The 22,787-nt window shown below is 37.5% G+C and overlaps 1 protein-coding gene across 3 annotated transcripts in view; it reads right to left on the bottom strand.

Moving 5' to 3' along the window:
- Positions 1-22,787, bottom strand: part of COX10 (cytochrome c oxidase assembly factor heme A:farnesyltransferase COX10) — a 144,892-nt gene that overhangs the window by 111,955 nt on the left and 10,150 nt on the right. For 2 of the 3 annotated variants that reach the window (XM_069076823.1, XM_069076824.1), the window contains 2 exons: positions 19,727-19,860; positions 15,698-16,019 (listed from right to left, as the gene is read on the bottom strand). In XM_069076823.1, coding sequence (XP_068932924.1) covers positions 15,698-16,019; positions 19,727-19,860 — 456 coding nt within the window. Of the gene's footprint in view, positions 1-15,697; positions 16,020-19,726; positions 19,861-21,797; positions 21,920-22,787 lie in introns of all 3 variants that reach the window. The other variant, XM_069076825.1, reaches the window with a different exon arrangement.

Below are 22,787 nucleotides of genomic sequence, written 5' to 3'. Positions count from 1 at the left end.
GACCCACTTGGCACTTTCCTGGGCTGGATTTTGCCACACTCTGTCTTCCAGTGGATTCTGTCACTCTAAAATCCATTCAGATTCACTTTTTAAGGTTTAGTGATGGGATTCATGGAGGAGCTTAGAAAAGTTACTGCTTCTGTTCACCCATCTTGGCTCCAGCCCTACCAATTCTAATTTCTTAAGGGAATTATTTTCTTCAGTGAGTTTTTGTACCTCCTTTTGCATCTGGTCAACTCTACTTACCAATGAGTTTCCTTTAGTGGATTTTTGTGCCTCTTTTACCATTCGTCTAATTCTTTTTTTTGTTTGTTTAATTTTTTTGCTTTTTTGGAGGTGGTAAGATAGGGTAATTGGTGTCAACTAAGTTGCTTTTATTAGTTCCTTTTTCTCTGCTGCTTTTCTATAAAATATAAAGCTTTACCCCCATTTTTGCTCTCAGTTAATCAATCATATGTTCCCTTCCACCTTTTCCTAATACTGTTTGTTAAGTTTTTAAATTCATTTTTGCACTCTTTTCCAAAAATGGTTTCTCCCATTCTCTTCATTATCTACTCTCTACTTCAGTCTAGCATAGACCTTTATTCTGATTCATGATGCCCATAATTATCTAGTCACTCTCTTTTCCTCATATGATCAAAGCTTCCAAGGTAACCATTCTAGTCTCTCCCATCTAGGCAGTTTCTATCACTGACTTGAGGGGACTACCCCATGGATTCCCCTTTTCCACTGCACCTCAATCCCAAAACAATGCTAATTACTGCAGGTATCAGAGAAAACCTATGAAGTGGCCCAAACCTGTCCTATGGGCAGGGCTTTCCCTCTCTTTCCATGTCCCTAATTATTCAACTCACTACTGATCTAAAGCTTCCCCTGATTACCTTTTCACAAGGAGCCAGTAGTGAAGGGAGAAATCTGGTAGAGTTAACAATGAAAAGGCAGATGGGGCATTACATACAGAACCAGAAAGATCTTGCCTACCTATCAATGTTATTGTTGTGTCGGTGGTTGTTTTTTGGGGGGAGGAGGGATTTATGGAACCACATGACATGACAGAGTATACAAATGGAAGGAGGGAATCAAGGTATATAGATGACTGTGTAATGTGCCAATCAAATAAAAAACTAGCATTGAAGAGAAAGTGATCTCTATGGTTTCAGAGACAAGTCAAAAGTGAAGTGAGTAAGGAAGAGAGGGGAAAGGATTAAAATGGAGAGAAAGGAAGGAGGTTTGACTTTCACATTGATGAATGCCCCCATGGGTAAAGAGGTGATCTTTAAAGAGATCTTACCTATAAAGAGAGAAGGGGACCGCAGTTGGGCCTGGAAGATTAACTAATTGAAAAGTCTACTGTCCTATAGAAGGGGGCTATTGGAACCCCTGGTAATAGCATAAACCCAGGAAATGATTTTGACACTAATCAAATTGTGGTACTCAAATGTTTTAGAATAAGAAACCAATAATGAAAAATACAAAGAAGCATAGGAAGATTTATGTGAACCAATGTAAAGCAGATGTAAAACCAATGAAGCAGAATGTGGAAAACAACATAAACCATAACTACAAAAATGTTATATGTAACAAACAATAACAAAACTAACCCCAAACTGAATTTAGTATAATCATAATGATCTACCTTGGCCCCAATGAAAAGAGAAGATAATGTTCTTCCTTTTCTTCTTTGCAGAAGTGGGAAAAATAAATATATGGAATACTATAGATTCACTGTCAGTCTGAAATAATGGTTTGTTTTTCTTCCTTTCCTCACTCTTTTCTCTCTCTCCACACACCTTCCACTCCCCTTCTCCTCATCCACCTCATATAAGATATGGCTCACAGGCAAATGGAGAGATATATTTCAAGATGAAAGTTATGTAAAAAATTCAAAATATGGCAATTACATGTTTTAATTGGAAGACAAAGGCTATGAAATAACCAGCTGATATGGAATCACTTTGTAATTGATCCTATTTACAATTAGGCAGGTAGGTGGTACAAAAGATAGAGTGCTGGGCCTGGAGTCAGGAACACCTGTGTACAGTTTCAGATACTTATTAGCTGTGGGACCCTAAGCAACTCATTTAACCCTTTCTGTCTCAGTTTTCTTATTTGTAAAATGAACTAGAGGAGGAAATAGCCAATTATTTCAGTATCTTTGCCAAAAAAAAAAACAAAAACAAATGCCAAATGGGATCCTGAAGAGTCAGACACAACTGAAAAATGACTAAGCAACAACACTAAATGTACAATTAGTTGATTTTGTCCTATAACTACCTAAAACATGGAAGTTTGTGTACGAACTTAATTCAGATTTAGCTGGCCAGTAATGAGTTAAGTTTAATCTCTTCTTAATAGTTTGCCTCAAGGAAATCTGTTATCCTTGAAGGATGTAGATGGACATCAGAGATTATGTTCAATATCTTTACACCATCCTTCAAGGATGTCTGTTTTGTTATCCAAAGAAATCTGGTCCACTATCTCATACCTTCCAGGTGGACTCAAACAATGAACATTTCTTCATCAAAGGAACTAGTCCCTCATTCCCAATTTCCTATTGTTCCCCACACCTCAGCTGTATAACCAATCATACTGATTTCATTGTTCATAATGCTGAGCTCTTTTAACCAATCATAACTTGTTCCCCACTTACAAAGCCCTACTCTTTGTTCTATACTCCCAAGAACTATAAAAAAGAGCTATCGTCTTCATTCAGGGTCTTAGTTTTGCTGAGAAAGCTGAGATCTTATTTATTGGTACATTTTACTAATAAATTGATCTTACTCAGAATTTTGTACCTCAGTTTCTTTCATTCTGATTATAACATAAAAAGGTAGTTTTAGCCATTACAGGTAAGAAAAAAAGTCTTATATAAACAAAGGGAAAGATCACATATCATAAAAGATGAAATAGACAATGTCTACTAAATGAAATTGAATAGCTTTAAAAAACAACAACAAAGCAGCTCCAATATAGTTCTGATGGCAAAGATATCAAAAAACATTCTATAAATACTAAAATGTCCATAGTATAGAATTCCTTTAAAAGAAAAGGCTTGCTCAGTAGGGAACACATAAGACCATGATCAATTAAAAAAATTTTTTTAAATAGTATTATGAGAAATTTGAAGAGAGAAAAATCATAGAATCATAGATATATTACTGGAAGGGACCTTAGAAGCCATTCAGTCCAACCTCCTTATTTTACAGATGAGGGCAATGAGGCCCAGATGGGTTAAAATCAGGTTTACCACAATCTTTCTTATGAGCTACCCAATTGTTAATAATAATCTTAGATATACATTTCACATATATAAAAAAGAAACAGTCTGTCCTTATGAATTCCTTATAATCAGTCTTTGGTATGTGCCTTATGTTTCTCTTGGTTCTTGTTTATTGAATCTTCTATTAGGTTCAGGATTTTTTTTTTAACAAAGTCTTAAAAGGCTGAGTTTATCAAATGTCCATTTGTTTTTCATACAGGATAATACTTAACTTTGTAGTATTATGACATTTTCAGCCAGAGCCCCAGTTCTTTTGCTCTTTAATATGTTGTGTTCCAAGACCTGCGGTTCTCTGCTGCTAGGTCTTCTGTAATTCAAATTGTGGCACCATCATATTTAAATTGTTTTAATCTTGATGCTTTTAATATTTTATCCTTGAGTTAGGGGGTTTGGGATTTGACTATGATATTCCTATGAGTTTTCCTCATAGAATCTCTTTAAGTGGTGATTGAAGAATTTTTTCTACTTCTACTTTTCCCCCCCTTGTTCTAATGCTTCAGGACAATTTTCTTTAATTATTTCTTGTATTATTATATCAAGATTTTTTTTTTATCAGAACTTTCAGTTAGTCAATTATTTTTATATTTTCTCTTCTTGATCTATTCTCCAAATCTATTGTTTTTCTTATAAGATGGTTCACTTTCTCTTCTATTTTTTTTTACTATTCATATCTTGTTTAATTATTTCTTGATCTCTTATAATTTTGCTGGCTTCACTTTGCCGAATTCTAATTTTCAAGATGTCATTTTCTTCCTTAAGATTCTGCATTTCCTTTTCCAACTGGTTGACTCTTCTTTCATACCCTTCTTGTTTTTCTTGGATTATTCATATTTTTTCTTAAGTTTTTCCTCCATCTCTGTCATTTAATTTTAAAATCTTTTTAAAGATCTTCTATGAATTCTTTTTGGGCAGGTTACCATTTGATGATATTCTTTGGGGGTTTCTTTACTTCAATATCCTCCTCTGAAGGTTAACCCTGGTCATCTCTATTCCCATGGCTGGATTCTCTCTCCTTTGCCTGTGCATTTTTTGTGGTAATAGCTTAATTTTTGTAATCACCTCTAGATCTGGGGTATGGGAAATGGTGCCTCTTGCCCAGATCTTCAGTTCTCCCCTCGTACCCTAGAACCAAAGCCAAATGTCCAACCTCCTGTAAATGCCCACAGCCAGGGGTTGTCTGCCCCACTGCTTCTGCAATCATTGGGTGTGTGCTGTTCCTCTGAAATTCCTTGTCAGCAGAGGTTCCCTCAATCTTCCCAGGTTCAAATGCCTCACTATCCCCTCACTATCCCAGGGCAAAAGCTCCTGTGGTTGGGGTCGAGGCAGGCTCTCAAACCAAACTAAACTCAGGACTTGTCATTTGTTGTTAAAACAGAACCTAGCCTGGAGGTGTTGCTCTTCACAGGGACCAAACCCCATCCTGGGATTTTTCTTCCAATCTTCTCAAACTGCCCAGGAGGACCCTTGTTGTGTCCCTATTCTTATTTATCTCCAGCCACACTGTTTGCCCTAAGGTGCTATTTTAAGTCTTTTATGGTAGGAAATCTTGAGAGCTTGGAATTTTCTGATCTACTCTGCCACCTTCCCAGAATCCTCTCTCCCCATATTTTTGACAGTCATATCACTCTAATAACTCTCGTAGCCCACTCACATCACCAAATCTTTTTTCTTTTTTTTTTTTAAAGTATTTATTTTATTTTTTGCTTTTTGGAGTGGGGAAGGTAGGGCAATTGGGGTTAAGTGACTTGCCCAAGGTCAAATGGCTAGTTTTAAGTGTCTAAGGCCAGATGTGAACTCAGGTCCTCTTGATTCTAGGGCCAGTGCTCTATTGACTGCACCACCTAGCCACCCCTTGTTAAATCTTTTTCAGACAAACTGCTATATAGTTCCGCCTCTCCAGTCTTGTTCTTATGATGTTGATGTTTTGTACCCAAGTATAAAACTTGTATTTGTCCCTATTAAGTTTTATTTCATTAGATTCACACCAATACTCTACCCTATGAAGATCTTTTAAAATCCTGATTGTATCCAATGTGTCTAGGTATGTATCACCTATAAATATAATAAGCATGCCATCTATACCTTTGTTCAAATCACTAAAAAATATGTAAAACAGAACAAGGGCAAGTATAGAACCCTAGAACATTCTAATGAAGAATACCTTGAGAAGTGACTCCTCATTAGGTCTGGCCAGTCAACCAATTCTGAATGTATTTAAATGTCTTATAAATTAGATCACAGCTCTTCATTTTGTCCTCAAGAACAATGTGACTTTGTCGAATGCTTAGTTAAAATCTAGATTAACAATATCTACTGCATTTCATTGAATTACCAGTCCGGTAGCCCCTTTAAAAAAAGAAATGTGAGTAATTGGCCATGGTTCTTTGCAAACATTGTCTCCTTTTCAAGAAATTTACTAATCATACCTTTAATAATATACTCTGGAATTTAATCGGTCAAGCTCTATGGCTTATAGTTTGCAGGTACTATCTTTTTTCCAAAATTCCAAAATATTTTCTTTTTAAAAATCAGGTCATCAATCCTTCTCCAATCTTCCATGATCTTTCAAAGATCATTACTAAGTCATAGCTACCAGTTATTTCAGTACCCAGCAAGTAATTCCTCTGGACCAGGTGACTTTTATAGGAGTCCTCTTACTCTCTCCTTATTTATGTTTAGGTCTCAGCTCCCTATTTGCCATCTTTCTTCTGTTCTTTTAGTCTAAAAATTATTCTCTTGGCAGACAAAATGATAGCAAGAGTACAACAGATCTGTCTTCGATTGTCCTTAGTTTTCCTAATCAACCTCAGCTCATTCTGAAGTTTCATCCTCTTGATGCTATTCTTACATGTGCATATAATACACTTTGGATTCATTCTGTCACCTGACCCTGTGTTCACCCTTACCAGCTTTTTAAAAATCTAAGCTAGGGGTGGCTAGGTGGCGCAGTGAGTAAAGCACTGGCCCCAGAGTCAGGAAGACCTGAGTTTGGTTCTGGCCTCAGACACTTAACACCCACACAAAAAAACTAGCCGTGTAACCTTGGGCAAGTTACTTAAGCCCAATTGCCCTCCAAAAAGCAAACACAAAAAACAAAAACAAAAATCTAAGCTATTTGGTGAGCTCCTTGTGCATCTACTTCAGACTCTTTAAAGGGCCTTTCTTTCTTCCTCCTCAAAATTCTTTCAGAAGTTCTTTCATTTTTTTTTTCAAGCAATTGGGGTTAAGTAACTTGCTTAAGGTTACAGGGCCAGGTGTTTCTGGGTGTGGTGCTGAGTATCAGAGCCCGGATTTGATCCCAGGTCATCCCAACTCTGGGGCCGGTGCTCTTATTCGCTGTGCTACCTGGCCGCCCCTAGAATTTCATTCTTGATAACTACCCATACTTCTATATACCCAACAGAATTATAGACCATGAAATTCTGCCTATGCTCTCTATAATGAAAAAGATAAGAAGAGGGAAGAATTAAGTAAAGTATCACTCCAAAGTTTCCAATTTAGGACACTAAAGAATGGTGGCACCTTTGTTGGAAATGCATAACCGAAGGGGTACTATTTTGGAAATGAGAATGTTTATAACAGAAGTGATGATATGCTCAGAGCACTGTAGTAAGACACTCTCTGCTCTCGATCATTAGTCATTTCTTGTTTGGGGCCAAAAAGTGAGGGGTCCAAGTAGGATGTTGAGGGTTAGCTCTGAGGGGTCTGAGTAAGCTAAAGTCAGCACAGGTTTTACTTGTGACTTGTCCAAGGCTGATTGACTGCTTGTCTCAGAAAGCTGATTCACCATCCTATGGAAGGGCTTATCTCAGGATGTGGGCTCCCCATCCCTCCATTCCTTCTAGCTGAGAACAGACCATGCTGATAACAATGGGTACCAAGGGGGCGAAGTACCGGGAAGCAGAAGGGAGATGCTAAGAAGTAACATGGCTATTAGGGAGTAAGTGACATTGTCTGCAACATTTCATTTAAAGCTTTGTCCTCCCTACTGCAAAAGTGTATAAATATCTTGGCCTTCAGATGAATAAAAAGACTTGTATTGACAAGCTTTCCACCTGGCTTGCATCCATCATTGCACGCTCTCCCGTTTTGCGTTGTGCTTTGTTGATTATGGGCATCAAGTGACACCCAAGAACATGGACTTGAAAGACGGTACATGGAGAGTGGCCCCTTGGAGCTCTGGAGAAAAACCCTCATGCTATCAGAGGAATGAGGTCCGAGGTCCTTATTAAGGTAAAGGGAAAGATCAATCACTGGAGGTACAGACACACACAGATTACACAGTCTCATCAGGACAGAAGTCCCAGCAGGAGAGAACACACAGTATACAATCCGGCAAATACACTGTCTCATCGGGACAGAATACACCCCCACAGCCTTAGGTTTGGGGCTAACGCAAGTATGTGTTAGGGAAAAAGTAACAGACAAAGCAGAAACAGCAAAAAGACAGATAAGTAAAAAGCAACAGGCACAGAGAGAAATTAACACTCTGGTTTACTTTGGATTTGCCACTCAATCTGGACCTTCGATTTTAAGCACACAGCCAAGACCAAGAATGGGACAGGTGCAATCAGGGAGTAGAGACAACACATTTTATCTAAAACTGTTAAAAAGGTTAGTAAAAGAAAGGGGCTTGTTAATTACTAGCAGTCAGCTCCAAGAATTCTTAGAAACTGTACAGACATGCTGTACCCATGAAGGGACAATTGACTTAGAGAAATGGGAAACAGTAGGTAAACAAATGGGAGAGTACTGCAGGGAAGTTGGACCAGGTGTTTTTCCTGTATCCGCTTTTTCACTTTGGAGTATTTTTAAGATATGCCTTCAACCCCCTGAAAAGGTCCCTCTTACAGCAAAAATATTACAAATAGATACGGCTGCAGGGACAGATGAAGAGGAGGAGGTGGCACAAGGCAGAGAGGAACAATTAAAGACTATAGAGGAGGAGGATTTAAAGGCACAGGAATACTTTGAACCCCACATGCTAGTGCTCCACCTCCACTCTCACCCCTACCATCCCACAGATCACAGAATGAAATCATGTCCTCACCACCAGACAGGAGAGTGAACCTGGAGATCGTGTACAGGCAGCCCTCAGGAAAGCGAAGAGCAAGGGAAGGAAGTTCCTCTGGGAATGAAATTAGCATTACCTCTAATAGAGACCCTAGATCGAAAGAATCCAGGACAGGCATGTTGAGAACACCAAAGTCTTGACTTAAAAATTCCTAAAGAATTAAGACATGGGGCATCTGAATATGGTTCAAATAGCCCCTATGTTCAATCATTATTAGAAACACTATCTCAGGAAGCCATGTGCCCACTTGATTGGTACTACTTAGCAAAAACCATCTTAGATGGAGATTACTTTGTGTGGAAAGCAGAGTTTTATGAAGCCTGCCAAAAGCAGGCTAGAATAAATGCTAGAACACAGGTTCAAATTTCATTTGAACAACTCACAGGGACAGGGAGATATTCTCAATTGATAGACCAACTGGGATATGAATTAATAGCTTATGAGCAAATACTGAAGGCAGCTAAAAGTGCATGGATAAAAATACCTGGAAAAACTGATCGGGGTACCTCATTTACAAAAATCATTCAAGGAACTCAAGAGACTTTTCCAGACTTTCTAAGTCACCTAACAGAAGCAATAGACAGAAGTATTTTTGACACTGACACTTCCAATATACTATTAGCTAAATTGTCCAGGGAAAATGCAAATGAGGATTGTAAGAGAGCACTAGCAGAAGGAAAATCAAGTATGACAATAACTGAAATGATACAGCAATACCAAAGAATTGGCACCTTTACTTTCCATGACACAGTAATGGCTGAAGCCATGGAAAGCGCTCAACAGCATAATATGCACTGCTATAATCATGGAAAAATAGGACATATGAGAAAAGAGTGTAGAGTCTCACAGACACCATATCAAGCCACTGCACATCAACCATCCAATCCATGTCCTAGGTGTAGGGGATGTAATCACTGGGCTTCAGAATGCCTCTCAAAAACCGACAAGGATAGCAATCCCATTCAGGAAAACTTTTCGGGGCCAACCCCAGCCCCATCAAACAATTAGGGCTGCAATCTGCATGATAACACCAGTCCTTGTAGACAAAGAGAAGTCCTTTTACCAGAATTGAAACTCAGTGTAGCAGATCTAAGCCATTCTACCCCAGGCAGTGCAGGTCTCCATCTCTCCTCCCAAGTCTCCTCTCAAATTTCTGACTCAATGGGCATCAGTTCTCTACCTACAGGCATTTATGGGCCTTAACCAGAGGGCCTAATTTTAGGTAGGAGTTCTCAGTACTTACTGGGTTTGAATATTGTCCTGGGAGTAATAGATTCTGACTATCTTGGAGAAATTTACGTTCTTATCTCTGCTCAGCCTCACCAAGATATCCTTATAAATAAGGGGGAAAGAATAGTACAATTAATCTTAGTAAGATATGGAAAAAATGCAAAATAAGGTCAGGGGTAGTGGAAGTTTGGCAGCACAGGCAAGCAAGCATATTGGAGTCAGTGTGTTATTGATCAGAGGCTCATTTTAAAAATAAGAATAGAAAGTAAGGTTTTTGAAGGATTAGTGGAGAAGACAAGTCAGTCATTGCAGAACAACATTGGCCTCAAGCATGGCCTCAAAACTGGGACAATATACCATTACAGGACATAGGAGAGATAAAAATGCCCGGAAAAAGTGCAAAATGGCTCACATGGGAAATAGAAGGAAAAACAGGAAAATTTAAACCATACACATATTAGGGTCATTGCCAGTAAATCTATGGGGAAGAGATTTATTGCAGGCCATGGGAGCAGTGATCCAAAACACACCTATCCAAACTCAAAATTTTGGATACAGGCCACTGTTGAGAAAAGGACAAGACCAAAGCATATACAGGTTCCTAAGATCACCGGAAAGGAAGGGGCCCCTATATGGACTGAACAGTGGCCACTTATTTTAGAAAAAATTAATGCCCTTCAGGAAATTGTCCAAAAGCAAGACATATAGAGGAGTCCTTGGAATTCTCCTATTTTTGCAATTAAAAAGAAATCAGGTAACTGGAGAATGTTAACTGATCTTAGAAAGATAAAAGACAGAATGGAAACTATGGGGAATCTGCAACCTGGATTGCTATCCCCTGCTATGATACCACAGGAATGGCACCTGTGTGTAATTGATTTAAAGGATTGTTTTTATATCATCCCACTCAGAACAGAGGATTGTAAATATTTTGTCTTTTCTATGCCATCAGTAAAACTGAGAGCACCCCATACCAGATATCAATGGAAGGTATTACCTCAAAGAATGAAAAATAGCCCCACAATGTGTCAAAAGTTCATTGCACAAGTAATACAATCTATTACAGAAAACTATCCACAAGCTTACATTATACATTACATGGATGACACACTTCGTGCACATCCAGATAGTGTATTGCTAAATAATATATTAAAGGAAATGGCAAAAGCCCTTGAGGCACAAGGATTAAAGATAGCCCCTGAAAAGATACAGAAAGCACCACCTTGTTCTTATCTAGGACAAATAGTGGAGCAAAGTCATATCAGACTCCAAAAATAGAAATACAAAGGGATCAATTAAAAGCACTCGACTTCCAGAAGCTATTGGGAGATATAAATTAGGTCAGACCCTATTTAAAGATAGGAACTCAGGAGTTAACAGAATTATCTGAAATACTAAGAGGAGATGCAGACCCCACATCCCCTAGAAGATTGACCAGGGAAGCAAAAGACCAGTTGAGAAAAATAGAAAAGGCCATAGAATCATGTATCTTGACACAAGTGTTACAGAGAAAACCTATAGAGATTACTATAATGCCCACACAAAGGATCCCATTTGCAAGTATACATCAAGGAGACAAAGTCTTGGAATGGGTATACTTGTCCGCATAATCACCTACCCCCAAATGGTGGCAAAATTGGCTCAAAAAACTATAAAGAGTGACACAATTGGCAGGGGAATATCCTAAGTACTTACATCAGCCCTACTCCAAAAAGCAAGGAAGAGTTGCATCTTGCCCAGGATACTGATTGACAAATACTCCTTACTACAAACCCAGAAGAAATTGTCAATGTATATAAAAGTTCTTTACTACATTTCATGTCTAACTATGAGTGGATAGTTCCCACAATAACTAAAGGTTCACCAATTCCACAGGCCTGTACAGTTTTTACAGATGCCACCAGTCACAACACTCCTATTACATCCCACCAAACAGGAAGACAGTCATACACACACCATTCACATCCCTACAACAGAATGAATTATATGCAATCATAGTCATCCTTCAAAAAACAAAGGAGCCTTTAAAATATATTTTCCAATAGCATATATGCGGTTTATGTTGTCAATAACATAGAAACTGATCAAATCATATTTTCCACCAATCTGCCAATATTTCAATTATTCCATTTACTACAAGAAACCCTCCAAGCTAGATGATTTTCCTTTTACTGAACTCACATATATTCACATAATGCAATGTCAGGACCTCTAGTGGCAGGAAATGCAGTAGCCGATTTTCTTATACAACCAACCCTTTTAACACTTCCACTTCAGGAGGTAAGACAGTCACATCAGAAATTCCATCATTAAGGAAAAATGGTTAAAAGACAATTTCCTATAGCCTGAGAACAAGCTAGGCAAATAGTAAAATCTTGCCCTGCTTGCGTATCTTATATTCCTTTACCTCCTAGTATTGCCATCAACCCCTAAGTGATGTACCCCCTAGAAATTTGGCAAATGGATGTCACCCACTACCACCCATTTGGGTGATTGCAATATATTCATGTCACTGTTGATACTTTTTCTTCCTTCACGATGGCCACAACCCAAACTGGGGAATTGGCCCAAGCAATTATAGATCACTTCCTTCACTGTTTTGCTTTGGTGGGGAGGCCAAGGGTCATTAAGATGGATAACGGCCCAGCATATACCAGTCAGAGTCTTAAGAAGTTCCTTTTATATTATAATATTACACATCTCACAGGCATCCCTTACATCCCCACGGGTCAAGCAATAGTGGAAAGGAAAAACAGAGACATAAAAACTTTCCTTGAAAAACAAAAAGGGGGGGAAAGGAGGATAAGGAGACAACTTGATATGGCAGTATATACAATAAACTTTTTGACACCAGATTCACAAGAGGTTACACCCACTGAAAAACATTTTGGATAAAAAAAAAATAGACAAAAGGAAAAAATAGTTCCGGTTATATGGAAGGATCCTCGAACAGGCAAGTGATGAGACTGGATAGGCTAATCACTTGGGGGCAAGGGTACGCTTGTATTTTTCCAGATGGAGCAGAAAAGCCAGTGTGGGTCCCTGAGGGGAACATCTGACCCTGTGAATACCTTGATTCAGGAGATGCCCAGGCTGACCCTGAAGGGGAGAAGAGAGTAACAGGCTCGAAAAAAAGTGACAGCACACTTACAGACCAAAAACTCAGAAAGCTCGCATGCTGACATCAATGTTCCTGGCCATGACAACCATGGGTGAGGAAGCACAGGCTGTAGCAATGGAATTTTGGGCTTATGTGCCACAGCTACCTCACAGAACAAAAAAAAGAACTGTTTAACACCTCACAAAACAAAAAAGGACTGTTTAACATCAGTTGTTTTAATTGCTATGTACAACAATGTATTAATGGTAGTTTAAAGGATTATGAAAAGGTCTTTTATTATTGAAAGACCATGGTATGTTTTGTATCCTGTTAGATTAGAGAAAGGTGGTATCTAACTGCAGATCAAGCATTGTACAAGTTAGAAAAGAGGGTATATTATCTTTGGAATAGTTTCTATAATCTTATGTATTGCTTCCCTTGTATCTACAATTTATCTGTTCAAACATTACATGCTCAAGTTCAGACTGCACAATTTTCAGAAGAACTTGCACAAACCATGCCTGGGCCATTGGCCGCTTAGGCACATATTGATCAAATTTAGATTGTAATGGAATAAAGCAACACCTACAAGAGGTTTGGGACAATTCTATTTACAGTATTGACCTACGAATGCTAGCTAATTAAACAAGCTTTCTAACAAGCAGGAGAACAGTAGGAATAGATGTAGAACAACTTGTTGATGATATATGATATTCTTAGCCTTTTTTCATTATGCCTTTATGCTTCCTCACCTTACTCCCAGTATAACTGCCCTACTGGTAATCTGTCTAATACTGCTTTGTTTAATTAAGCTGGTCACCCAGGTTATCCTAGCCCTGAGCACTGAGGTTCATGGACTGAAATTCTTAGCTAAGAAAAAAGGGGATGTTGGGAGCCAAAAACTAAGGGGTCCAAGTAGGACGTTGAGGGTTAGCTCTGAGGGGTTCAAGTAAGCTAAAGACAGCACAGGTTTTGCTTGTGACGTGTCCAAGGCTGATTAGCTGCTTGTCTCAGAAAGTTGACTTGCTGTCCTATGGAAGGGCTTATCTCAGGATGTGGGCTCCTCATCACTCCATTCCTTCTAGCTGAGAATAGACCATGCTGACCAGGATAACAATGGATACACAAGGGAGCGAAGTACCAGGAAGTGGAAAGGAGGTCCTGAGAAGCAACATGGCTATTAGGGAATAAGAGACACTGTCTGCAACATTTCATTTAAATCTTTGTCCTCCCTACTGCAAAAGTATATAAATATCTTGGCCCTCAGATGAATAAACAGACTTGTATTGACAAGTTTCCCGCCTGGCTTGCATCCATCATTGCACACTCTCCTGTTTTGCGCTGTGCTTTGTTGATGTGGGCATCAATTTCTCAAATCCAGGGGTTGGGACACCTTTTGGTGGGGTGAAAATTTTGATATGACAGCTTTTCTTCTAAACAGTCAGCCATCAACATCATTACTTTCAGGCCAAACTTCCTAAAGGTCCCTAGGCAGCTGTGTAACTAATCTTCCTGCTCAAAGACTGCATATACCTTTTTACTCAAGTTATTCTTAAGTAAACTAAAAGTTGCTCTTTTATTTTTTCTTGTTTTATTTTATTCTTGTTTCTTTTTAAAATGTATCTTATTCTAAACTTAAAACAAGGATTTCCATAAAATATTCTAGAAAAAAAGATTGCATATGACATTGCAAATCTATTATGTATAACTTGCTATTCCTTTTATATATATATTAAAGTCATATTTTTTCCCTTTTCCTTCCCCCCCCCTCTAGAGATAGCTACCATTACTTACAGGTGTGTGTGTGTATGTATATAAAATCATTCTATACATACTTCTATTTATCAGATACAGACAGCATCTTCCCTGAGAGATCCTCTGTAATTAATTTTATATCTTTCTTTACCAACTCCTTGTTTCTCAGGATTAGCTTCCCTTATATTTCTTTTTTTTCTCCTCATTCTAGTATCTGCTCTATTGGTTCCCTATGTGTAGCATCACAATTAAATGCCAACCTTGATTGTTCATTGCCTGAACTCTGAAAATTCCCTGGCAGAGAGATCATTTCCTTACTCCTCCCTTAACTGGCTTCCTAAATCTAGCTGAGAGGTTTCTCCTCAAAGTTTTCTGTCATCTCTAACTGCCTAAACTAGATCCTTGATGCTCATAGCCCTCACACCACTTAGTAACTTTAGCTTTCTGTTAACCTCTCAGGTCAAGGGCTCTCTGAAAAATAAGCTACAGTCCCTTCTAAGTACACAGAGGAAACAAGTTGTTTGGTTGGTTCATTAGGTTTTACCTTGCATTCAGGCCAACTGCAGCTGAAGAAGCTTCTTCAATGTGAGGAAGTTTCACAACTGCTGAATCCTTACTCAGATGTTCTCATGATCTACCATTCTGTCCCCAAAAATACCTAGATTCAAATTTGTCATTCTCACATTTTATTCGTCCCCTATTCTCAATCTATTTGGGACTAGAATCCAAAAGGGGGTCAATGAATAGACTTCTAGACTATAAAATACTGTAGAAAAGACCCATGAGGGTATATTCAGACTAAAACAGGTCGCTTTCATACCTAGGACAACACTTAGTAACCCAGATAAATGGGTTGAGAGTAGTCAGTAGTGTTGTACTACTTAAAACAGTCTGATATTCTCTCAAAAATTTTTACACAGAAACTCAAATACAACAGGCCTCAATCTCAAATACTTCTTTAATGTAAAGTTGAATTAGAAATAAAACTGAAGTAAAAATTAACATGCTGACATTTTTTTATATATTAAACACAAAAGAATATAATTTTAGGTAATGGCCTTCCAATCTATCAAATTAAACAATTCAAAGCATATTCAAATTTATATTCAAGTTCAATGAAAAACGAAAACAATATTAAAAGAGTCCCAATCTTAATAAACTATTTTGTTACATACTAAGCAAAATTATCTCTTTATTTAACTGGAAATTAACATTAAAATGAAGAAATGACCTAGTATAGTAAAAATAAGACATTTACCTGTCAGTTTGATTTTGGACAACCGGGCCAAAATTCCTGGTAAGTCATCCAATTGCAGTTTCATCTCCTTCCACTGCTTTTCATCTTTGGACTCTGTTCCTATTCCTCCTAAGCTTTCAAGTGTTGATGTTGTTTCTAATTCTTTCAACTCCTTCTGATTTGAAATTTTGGACAAAGGTGGGTTGGGAAGTGAAATTGATCTGATCTCATGAACATCTGTTTTGATTTGACTTGAAGATGTTTTCTCAAGGAAGAGAGATGCCCTTGACTCTGGCTTAGGTTTTACTTGCTGGTTGAGGTTTCTGTTCAACTGCATTACATACTGAATGAAAAAGGCATTTACTATAAGACTGATACATAGAATACTTTCAAAAGAGTTATTTTAGGCAATCAAAATTAAACCTTTAATTAAGACAAATAATGAAGAGTATTTACTTTTACTTTCAATAACAAATATCTTAATCCATTCATTTAATATGCATTTTGTGTGACTATTATTTCACCCCAGATACTAATCTTCATGTTTATAAATTCCAGATTAGTAATTTGACTTTTACCTATTCCCTTTACTTAATGGCTTGGTCTTTCCATTCTTAGCCCACAGACACACTGACAAAACTTCAAAGTTGAAAAGGATCTTAAAGGACACAAAGTTCAAACCATTTTTGATGAGAAACTCTCTACAATATCCAAGAAAAAGTCATCCAGGCTATCCCCAAAGATTTTCACAGATGGGGAGTGTAGAGGGGGAGTGGGGAAGAGGAGAGGATATCAATATCTACCTAAACAGCTTTTGGACAAGTCTAAATGTTGGAAGGGCTTTACATTTAATTTTATACACTGAGCTGAAATCTGTCTCTCCACAACTTTCAGCTATTACTCAGGGTTCTATGCTCTCAGATAAATCACAAAAAAATTTAATCCCTGTTTGACATTGCAATTCTTCAAACACCTGAAGCTATCACGTCTCCTCTACATCTTCTCCTCCCCAAGGAAAAATTCTTCCAACTGATCTTCCTATAAAATGTTATTTGGGCCCATCAACTATATAAAATTAAGTAGAAATGGATAAGATGGCCTCTCAGTTTCTTTTCAGCTCCAGAGCTATGATTTCACGAGTTCTTGGTCTCTGGATGTGATGCAGTTTATCAATCAATTTTCTTCCTGAAACATGGCACCCAGAACTGAAGAAAATAGTCCAAATGTGTTCTGAGCAGGGCAGAAAATAGTTGAACTATCATGGCCCTCATTCTGTTCACTATTTCTCTTAATAAAGGCTAAGATCAAATTTACCTAGACATAGCAGTTCAGCAAGAATGGACTGAATCCCTTCTATAACAAATGCTAGTTTCGGGGCGGCCAGGTGGCACAGTAAGAGCACCGGCCCCAGCGTCAGAAGACCCGGGATCAGTTCTGGCCTCAGATACTTGGCACCCACACAAAATAACTGGCTGTGTAACCTTGAGCAAGTTACTTAATCCCAATTGCTTTAAATAATAAAATTAAATAAAATAAATTTAAAAAAATGCTAGTTTAGCTTTGACCCAAAAGGAGTCACCATAGGTTCTAAAACAGGTGATTAAAATAAATAGATAAAATGAAAAAAAAAAGTGTTGGAAAAGGAATATTCCAGCAGTTTTGTACAGGATAAATTGAAATGGGAAGAAAAGTAATAAAGGAGGTTTTCATTATAATTCTGGAAATAAAGTGATGAAGATATGAACAAGACATAAAATGGAAAGAGTCTTGGGAGTAAAAGATCTCAGGTTCATGACTTACTAGCTTTTTGGCTTTGAGCAAATTACTTGGCCTCCTTGAGCTTGAGGCATCTTTTAATTTATAAAATGGGAATACTTATAATTATTAGATAAAAACAAAAACTCTTTTTTCCTCAACTCTGTCCCCTCATACAGTTATGAAAATGTAATATAACTAATAATATAGGCTTTAAGAAGGTGGATATCACTTTTAAAAAAATGAGGATCCCAAGGGAAAGGATCTCTATGTACAAAAAACTGTTAAAACAGCCTTTTTTTGTGGCAGGAAACAATTGGAAACTGAGGAGATGTCTGTCAGTTGGGGAATGACAGAATAAATTGTGGTATATGATTGATAGAATTTGTTGTTGTTCAGTCACTTCAGTCATATCTAATTCTCAGTGACCCCATTTGAGGTTTTCTTGGCAAAGATACTGAAGTGATCATTTCTTCTCTAGCTCATTTTACAGATGAGGAAACTGAGGCAAACAGGGATAAGTGATTTGCCCAGGGTCACATAGTAAGTGTCTGAGGCTGGATATGAATTCTGGTCTTCCTGACTCCAGGCCCAGCACTCTATCGACTGTACCACCTAGCTGCCTCTATGTCACAGAATACTATTGTGCTATAAGAAATGACAAAGGGGATGGATGGGCTCAGGGAAACCTGGAAAGACTTACCATGAACAGATGCAAAATGAAGTGAACTGAACCAGAAGAACATCATACACAGTAATAGCAATACTGTAACCATGATCAGCTGTGAAAGACTTTGCTGCTCTGATCAACACAATAATCCACAACAATTTTAGAGAATTCATGATGAAAAATAACATTCACCTCCAGCAAGAGAAATAAAGAACTCTTAAATGCAGTCTGATACATAATTTTTTCGCTTTATTTGTCCTCCTTTTGGAGGATGGGGGGAGAGGGAGAAAATAGTTAATATGGAAATATAGAAATGTGTTTTGCACGCCTTCACATATATAATGGGTATAATATTGCTTGTCTTGTCAATGGGTGAAGGAGGGGATATAGATAGGGAGAGAATCTGGAGCTCAAAAATTTTAAATGAATAAATTTTTAAAAAAACAAGCAAACAAACAAACAAACCAGGATCCCAAATCATAGATATGCTAAAATTCCTTAACAGGGCATTAAGTCTGTGCCTTCAAACTTGTTACCTAAAACCTCTAATACTTTGTAGTTTATAAAAATAATGGAAAATACCACCACTGGGAGGAAATAGTAAGCCTCTGTGTTCTATCTAGCTCAAAGAAGGGAATATAGTAATGGAAAGTTTTCATAATTTCATAAATAATCGTGACAAGCAGATTACTGCTCAGTTTAGATGCCATCTCCTACAGGAAACCTTTTCAAATCCCTCTAAGTTTCAGTGTTTTCTCTCTCATCAAATATCTTTTATTTACACATCTGTTTACAAGCTGTATTTTCCAGATGAATGACAGTGACTCTGGAGTAGAAAGACTTGGGTTCAAATGCTTCCTTAGATATTAATTACTTTGTGACCTTAGGCAGATCATTTAACTTCCCCTGGATTAGCAATTTCTTCATCTGTCAAATAATGGGGTTGCACTAGATGACCTCTTGGATCCATTCCTTCCCTGAACCTATGATCCTATTATCATATTAAAGTTTCTTGAGGGCAAGGATAATTTTTCATTTTTGTCTCTGTATTCTTAGCATCTAACACAATCCCTTGAATATAGTAGGTTCTTAATAAATTATGTTGAATTGGATGAATTGAAAGTATAGATATTTAAGAGAGACTTATGTACTTTGGATTTTTTAAAAATAATATGTTACAGTTATAAAGGAACGAATGTGTTACTATGTCTCCACAGATCTGAAAAACAATAATTTAAGTTTACATAGCACTTTGTTTCAATTAAATCTTTACTTTCAACAGCCTTTAAAGTTGGTAGTGTCAGTATTACTATCTCCATTAAATAACTATAGAAATTAAGATTCAAAGAGGTTTAGTGATTTACTCAAGATCTCCTGAATACCAAATTTAGGTTTTTCTTATTTTAGCTAAGTCTAATTATGACAGAAGTTAAACATTTCTTCAAAATGAATTAGAAAATCCAGGACCGTACTTTTTAATGCTATGATTCAGAATTCAGACTTACTTCAGAAAAAAACCACCAAACCAGTAACATTAAAGTTTCTAAACTGAATAAAATACCAAACAACAGCTTAACAAGCTTTCCATACTCTACATCAGAACTGGAATATTCTTCTAAACTTACCATGTGTTTGAGGAAACTAAGGTGCTGAAATTTAATCCACTGTTCATTAACATTCCTTAAAAGATGCATAAGTCTATGAGGTGTCCGCTGCATGGTTCTTCTTTTTAGGTGACAGAAACATGCTCCTACCTGGCCTACATTGTAAAGAAAAAAAAGTTCAACAAGAATGATTAAATCTAAGCAGTAATCAAAGTTAATGACAAAAGTTAAAACTGAATTATGGAGCTGATGAGGACATCAAAGCTGTAAAGTTTATAAAAACTCCCCCCCAAAATATAACTTAATCAATGTTTTGATCAGCTCCAACTTTTAAGACAGGTTAAAAAGCAAACATCACAAACAACCAGCATTTGAAATTATTAACAAGTAATGAGAGAATATCCTCATTTTCTATTTTGAAAGAGTTACTAGACTTAACAAAATGCTTTTGATATAGTTCACCTATAGTTTAGCAAAGCATTTGAATTGGGATATTGTTAGTGGTAATAAGGGGCTTTAACAATCTATATATCTGGGGCGGCCAGGTGGCTTAGCGAGTAAGAGCACCGGCTCCAGTGTCGGGATGACCTGGATCAAATCTGGGCTCAGATACTCAGCACCACACCCAGATAACTGGCCGTGTAACCTTGAGCAAGTTACTTAACCCCAATTGCTTTAAAAAATAATAATAATAATCTATATATCTGCTGAAGATTAAGCTTAATTAAAAGTAGAAGATAGCATATGGGTCACACAGCTAGCAAGTCAGGAGACTTGCCTTGATGCTAATTTCAACCTTCAAAACGTAGAGAAATTAACCAGGGGGAAACCTATTTTGGATCTGATTTTCACCAACAAGAGGAAACTTCCTGATGAGATGGAAATCATGCAAATCTAAAGGGAAATGATTATTCTTTCTTAGAATCTTTAATGCAGAAAGTCAAGTATAATCTGACATACATCCGAGAGTCTAGGAATACAGATTTCAAAGCTTTCAGAGAAATCAAAGATGAGGTTCCAAGAATTAAAATTCGAGAGGGAAAGTCAGCCAAGGAAAGAAAGGTAGTATTGAAAAATACAAGTGAATAAACAATGGCCACAAATTCTAATGAATGGGAAAGGGAAAAGTTGCCTAAAAGAGACCACTGTGGATGCACAAGAAACAAATTTAGATGGTAACAAAGCCATACAAACAAAAGCCAAAGAAAGTAATCGAACACAAAAACATGAATTTCACAAGTACAACATGGAAAAGGTATTGTTATAACTCTGAAAAGAGATTTGTGGTATCAGTGGACTACAAGACGATTATGAGTCAACAGTGGGATGACAGCAAAAAACATAAACGTGATGTTAAGCTACATTAAGAGATATGTTGTTCAAGATTAGTGACAATTCAAGAGGTGACAATCCTGCTATACTACATACTAAACTGTAAGACCGAAGCCAAATTCACTTCTGGGTACCATATTTTAGAAAGCATATTGATGAGCTAAAGATTGTACTAAGAAGGACAGTCTGAATGTGAAGGGCTTTCAGATCATGCCATGTGAGAATGGCTATTTGGCCTGGAGAGGTAATAAGCCAGAACAAAAAACTATGGATACAAATTAAAGAGAAGTAAATTTACCCATCTGGGCTTTCTCCGAAGAAACACTACAGTGGTTTGCTATTTTCTTCTCCCAATCATTTTACAGATGAGGAAACTCAGGTAAACAGGGTTAAGTGACTTGCCCAGGATCACATAGTTAGTGAGTATCTGAGGCCATATTTGAACTCTGAAAGGTGATACTTCATCCACTGTGCCACCCAGCTGCCGCTCCTAAATATCAGGGTTGTGTAGAAGCTGGACCTCCTTGCTGCTCCAGCTTCCACCTTCCCCAATCCATGTAAAAAGGGGACTCTAAACAAACTTTGGAACTGAAGACTGGACTGGAGCAAATGGAAGCTAATGACTTTATGAGAAATCAAGATGCTGTTAAACAGATCCAAACAAATGAAAGAATAGAAGGCAATGTGAAATATCTCATTGGAAAAACCACTGACCTAGAAAATAGATCCAGAAGAGATAATTTAAAAATTACTGAACTACCTGAAAGCCATGATCAAAGTAATACTGAGAAATCATCCTCCAGGAAGTTCTCAAAGAAAACTGCCCTGATGTTTTAGAACCAGAGGGCAAAATAGAGGTTGAAAGAATCCACCGATCACCTCCTGAAAAAGATCCCAAAAAGAAAACTCTTAGGAATATTATAGCCAGGTTGCGGAATTCCCAGATTAAGGAGAGAATATTACAAGCAGCCAGGAAGAAACAAGTTGAATGTTGTGGAAACACAATCAGGATAACACAGGATCTGGCAGCTTCTATACTGAGGGATCAAAGGGCTTGGAATATGATATTCCGGAGGGCAAAGGAGCTGGGATTAAAACCAAGAGTCACCTACCCAGCAAAACTGAGTATCATGTTTCAGGGGAAAATATGCTCATTCAGTGGAATAGAGGACTTTCAAGCATTCTTGCTGAAAAAAACAGAGTTGAATAGAAAATTTGACATTCAGATACAAGAAGCAAGAGAAGCATGAGAAGGTAAACAAGGAAAAGAAATCATATGGAACTTATCAAAGGTGAACTATTAACGTTCCTACTTGGAAAAACAATAATTATAACTTATGAAACTTTACTCAGTAGTTGAACGGAATAGAAATATATATATATGTCTATATATGAGGGCATATGGACATATGGATACATATGTGAATGTGTGTATATATATTTACAGATATATATAGAGGGCACAGGACTAATTTAATAGGAAGGGATGATACTTAAAAGGAGAAATTAAGAGGTGAGAGAGGAGATGGGGGGGACAGAATGGGGTAAACTATCTCATATAGAAGAGGCAAGGGAAAATGGTTACAATGGAGGGGAAGAATAGGAAGGCAAAAGGGAATGGGTCAACCTTATTCCCATTGAATTTGGCTTGAGGAGGAAATGAAATACACACTAAATGGGGTATCTCACCCTCCAGGAGAGTAGGGGGGAAGGGGATGAAAGGGGGGATGATGGAAGGGAGGGCAGGTGG

The sequence above is a fragment of the Petaurus breviceps genome, unplaced genomic scaffold (assembly GCF_028583685.1).
Source record: "Petaurus breviceps papuanus isolate PSGF00001 unplaced genomic scaffold, PetGlider_PUasm1.0 90925, whole genome shotgun sequence".
Taxonomy (NCBI): Eukaryota; Metazoa; Chordata; class Mammalia; order Diprotodontia; family Petauridae; genus Petaurus; species Petaurus breviceps.
Note: the sequence above shows the minus strand (reverse complement) of the source record. Positions and strands in the feature narration are given on the sequence as shown.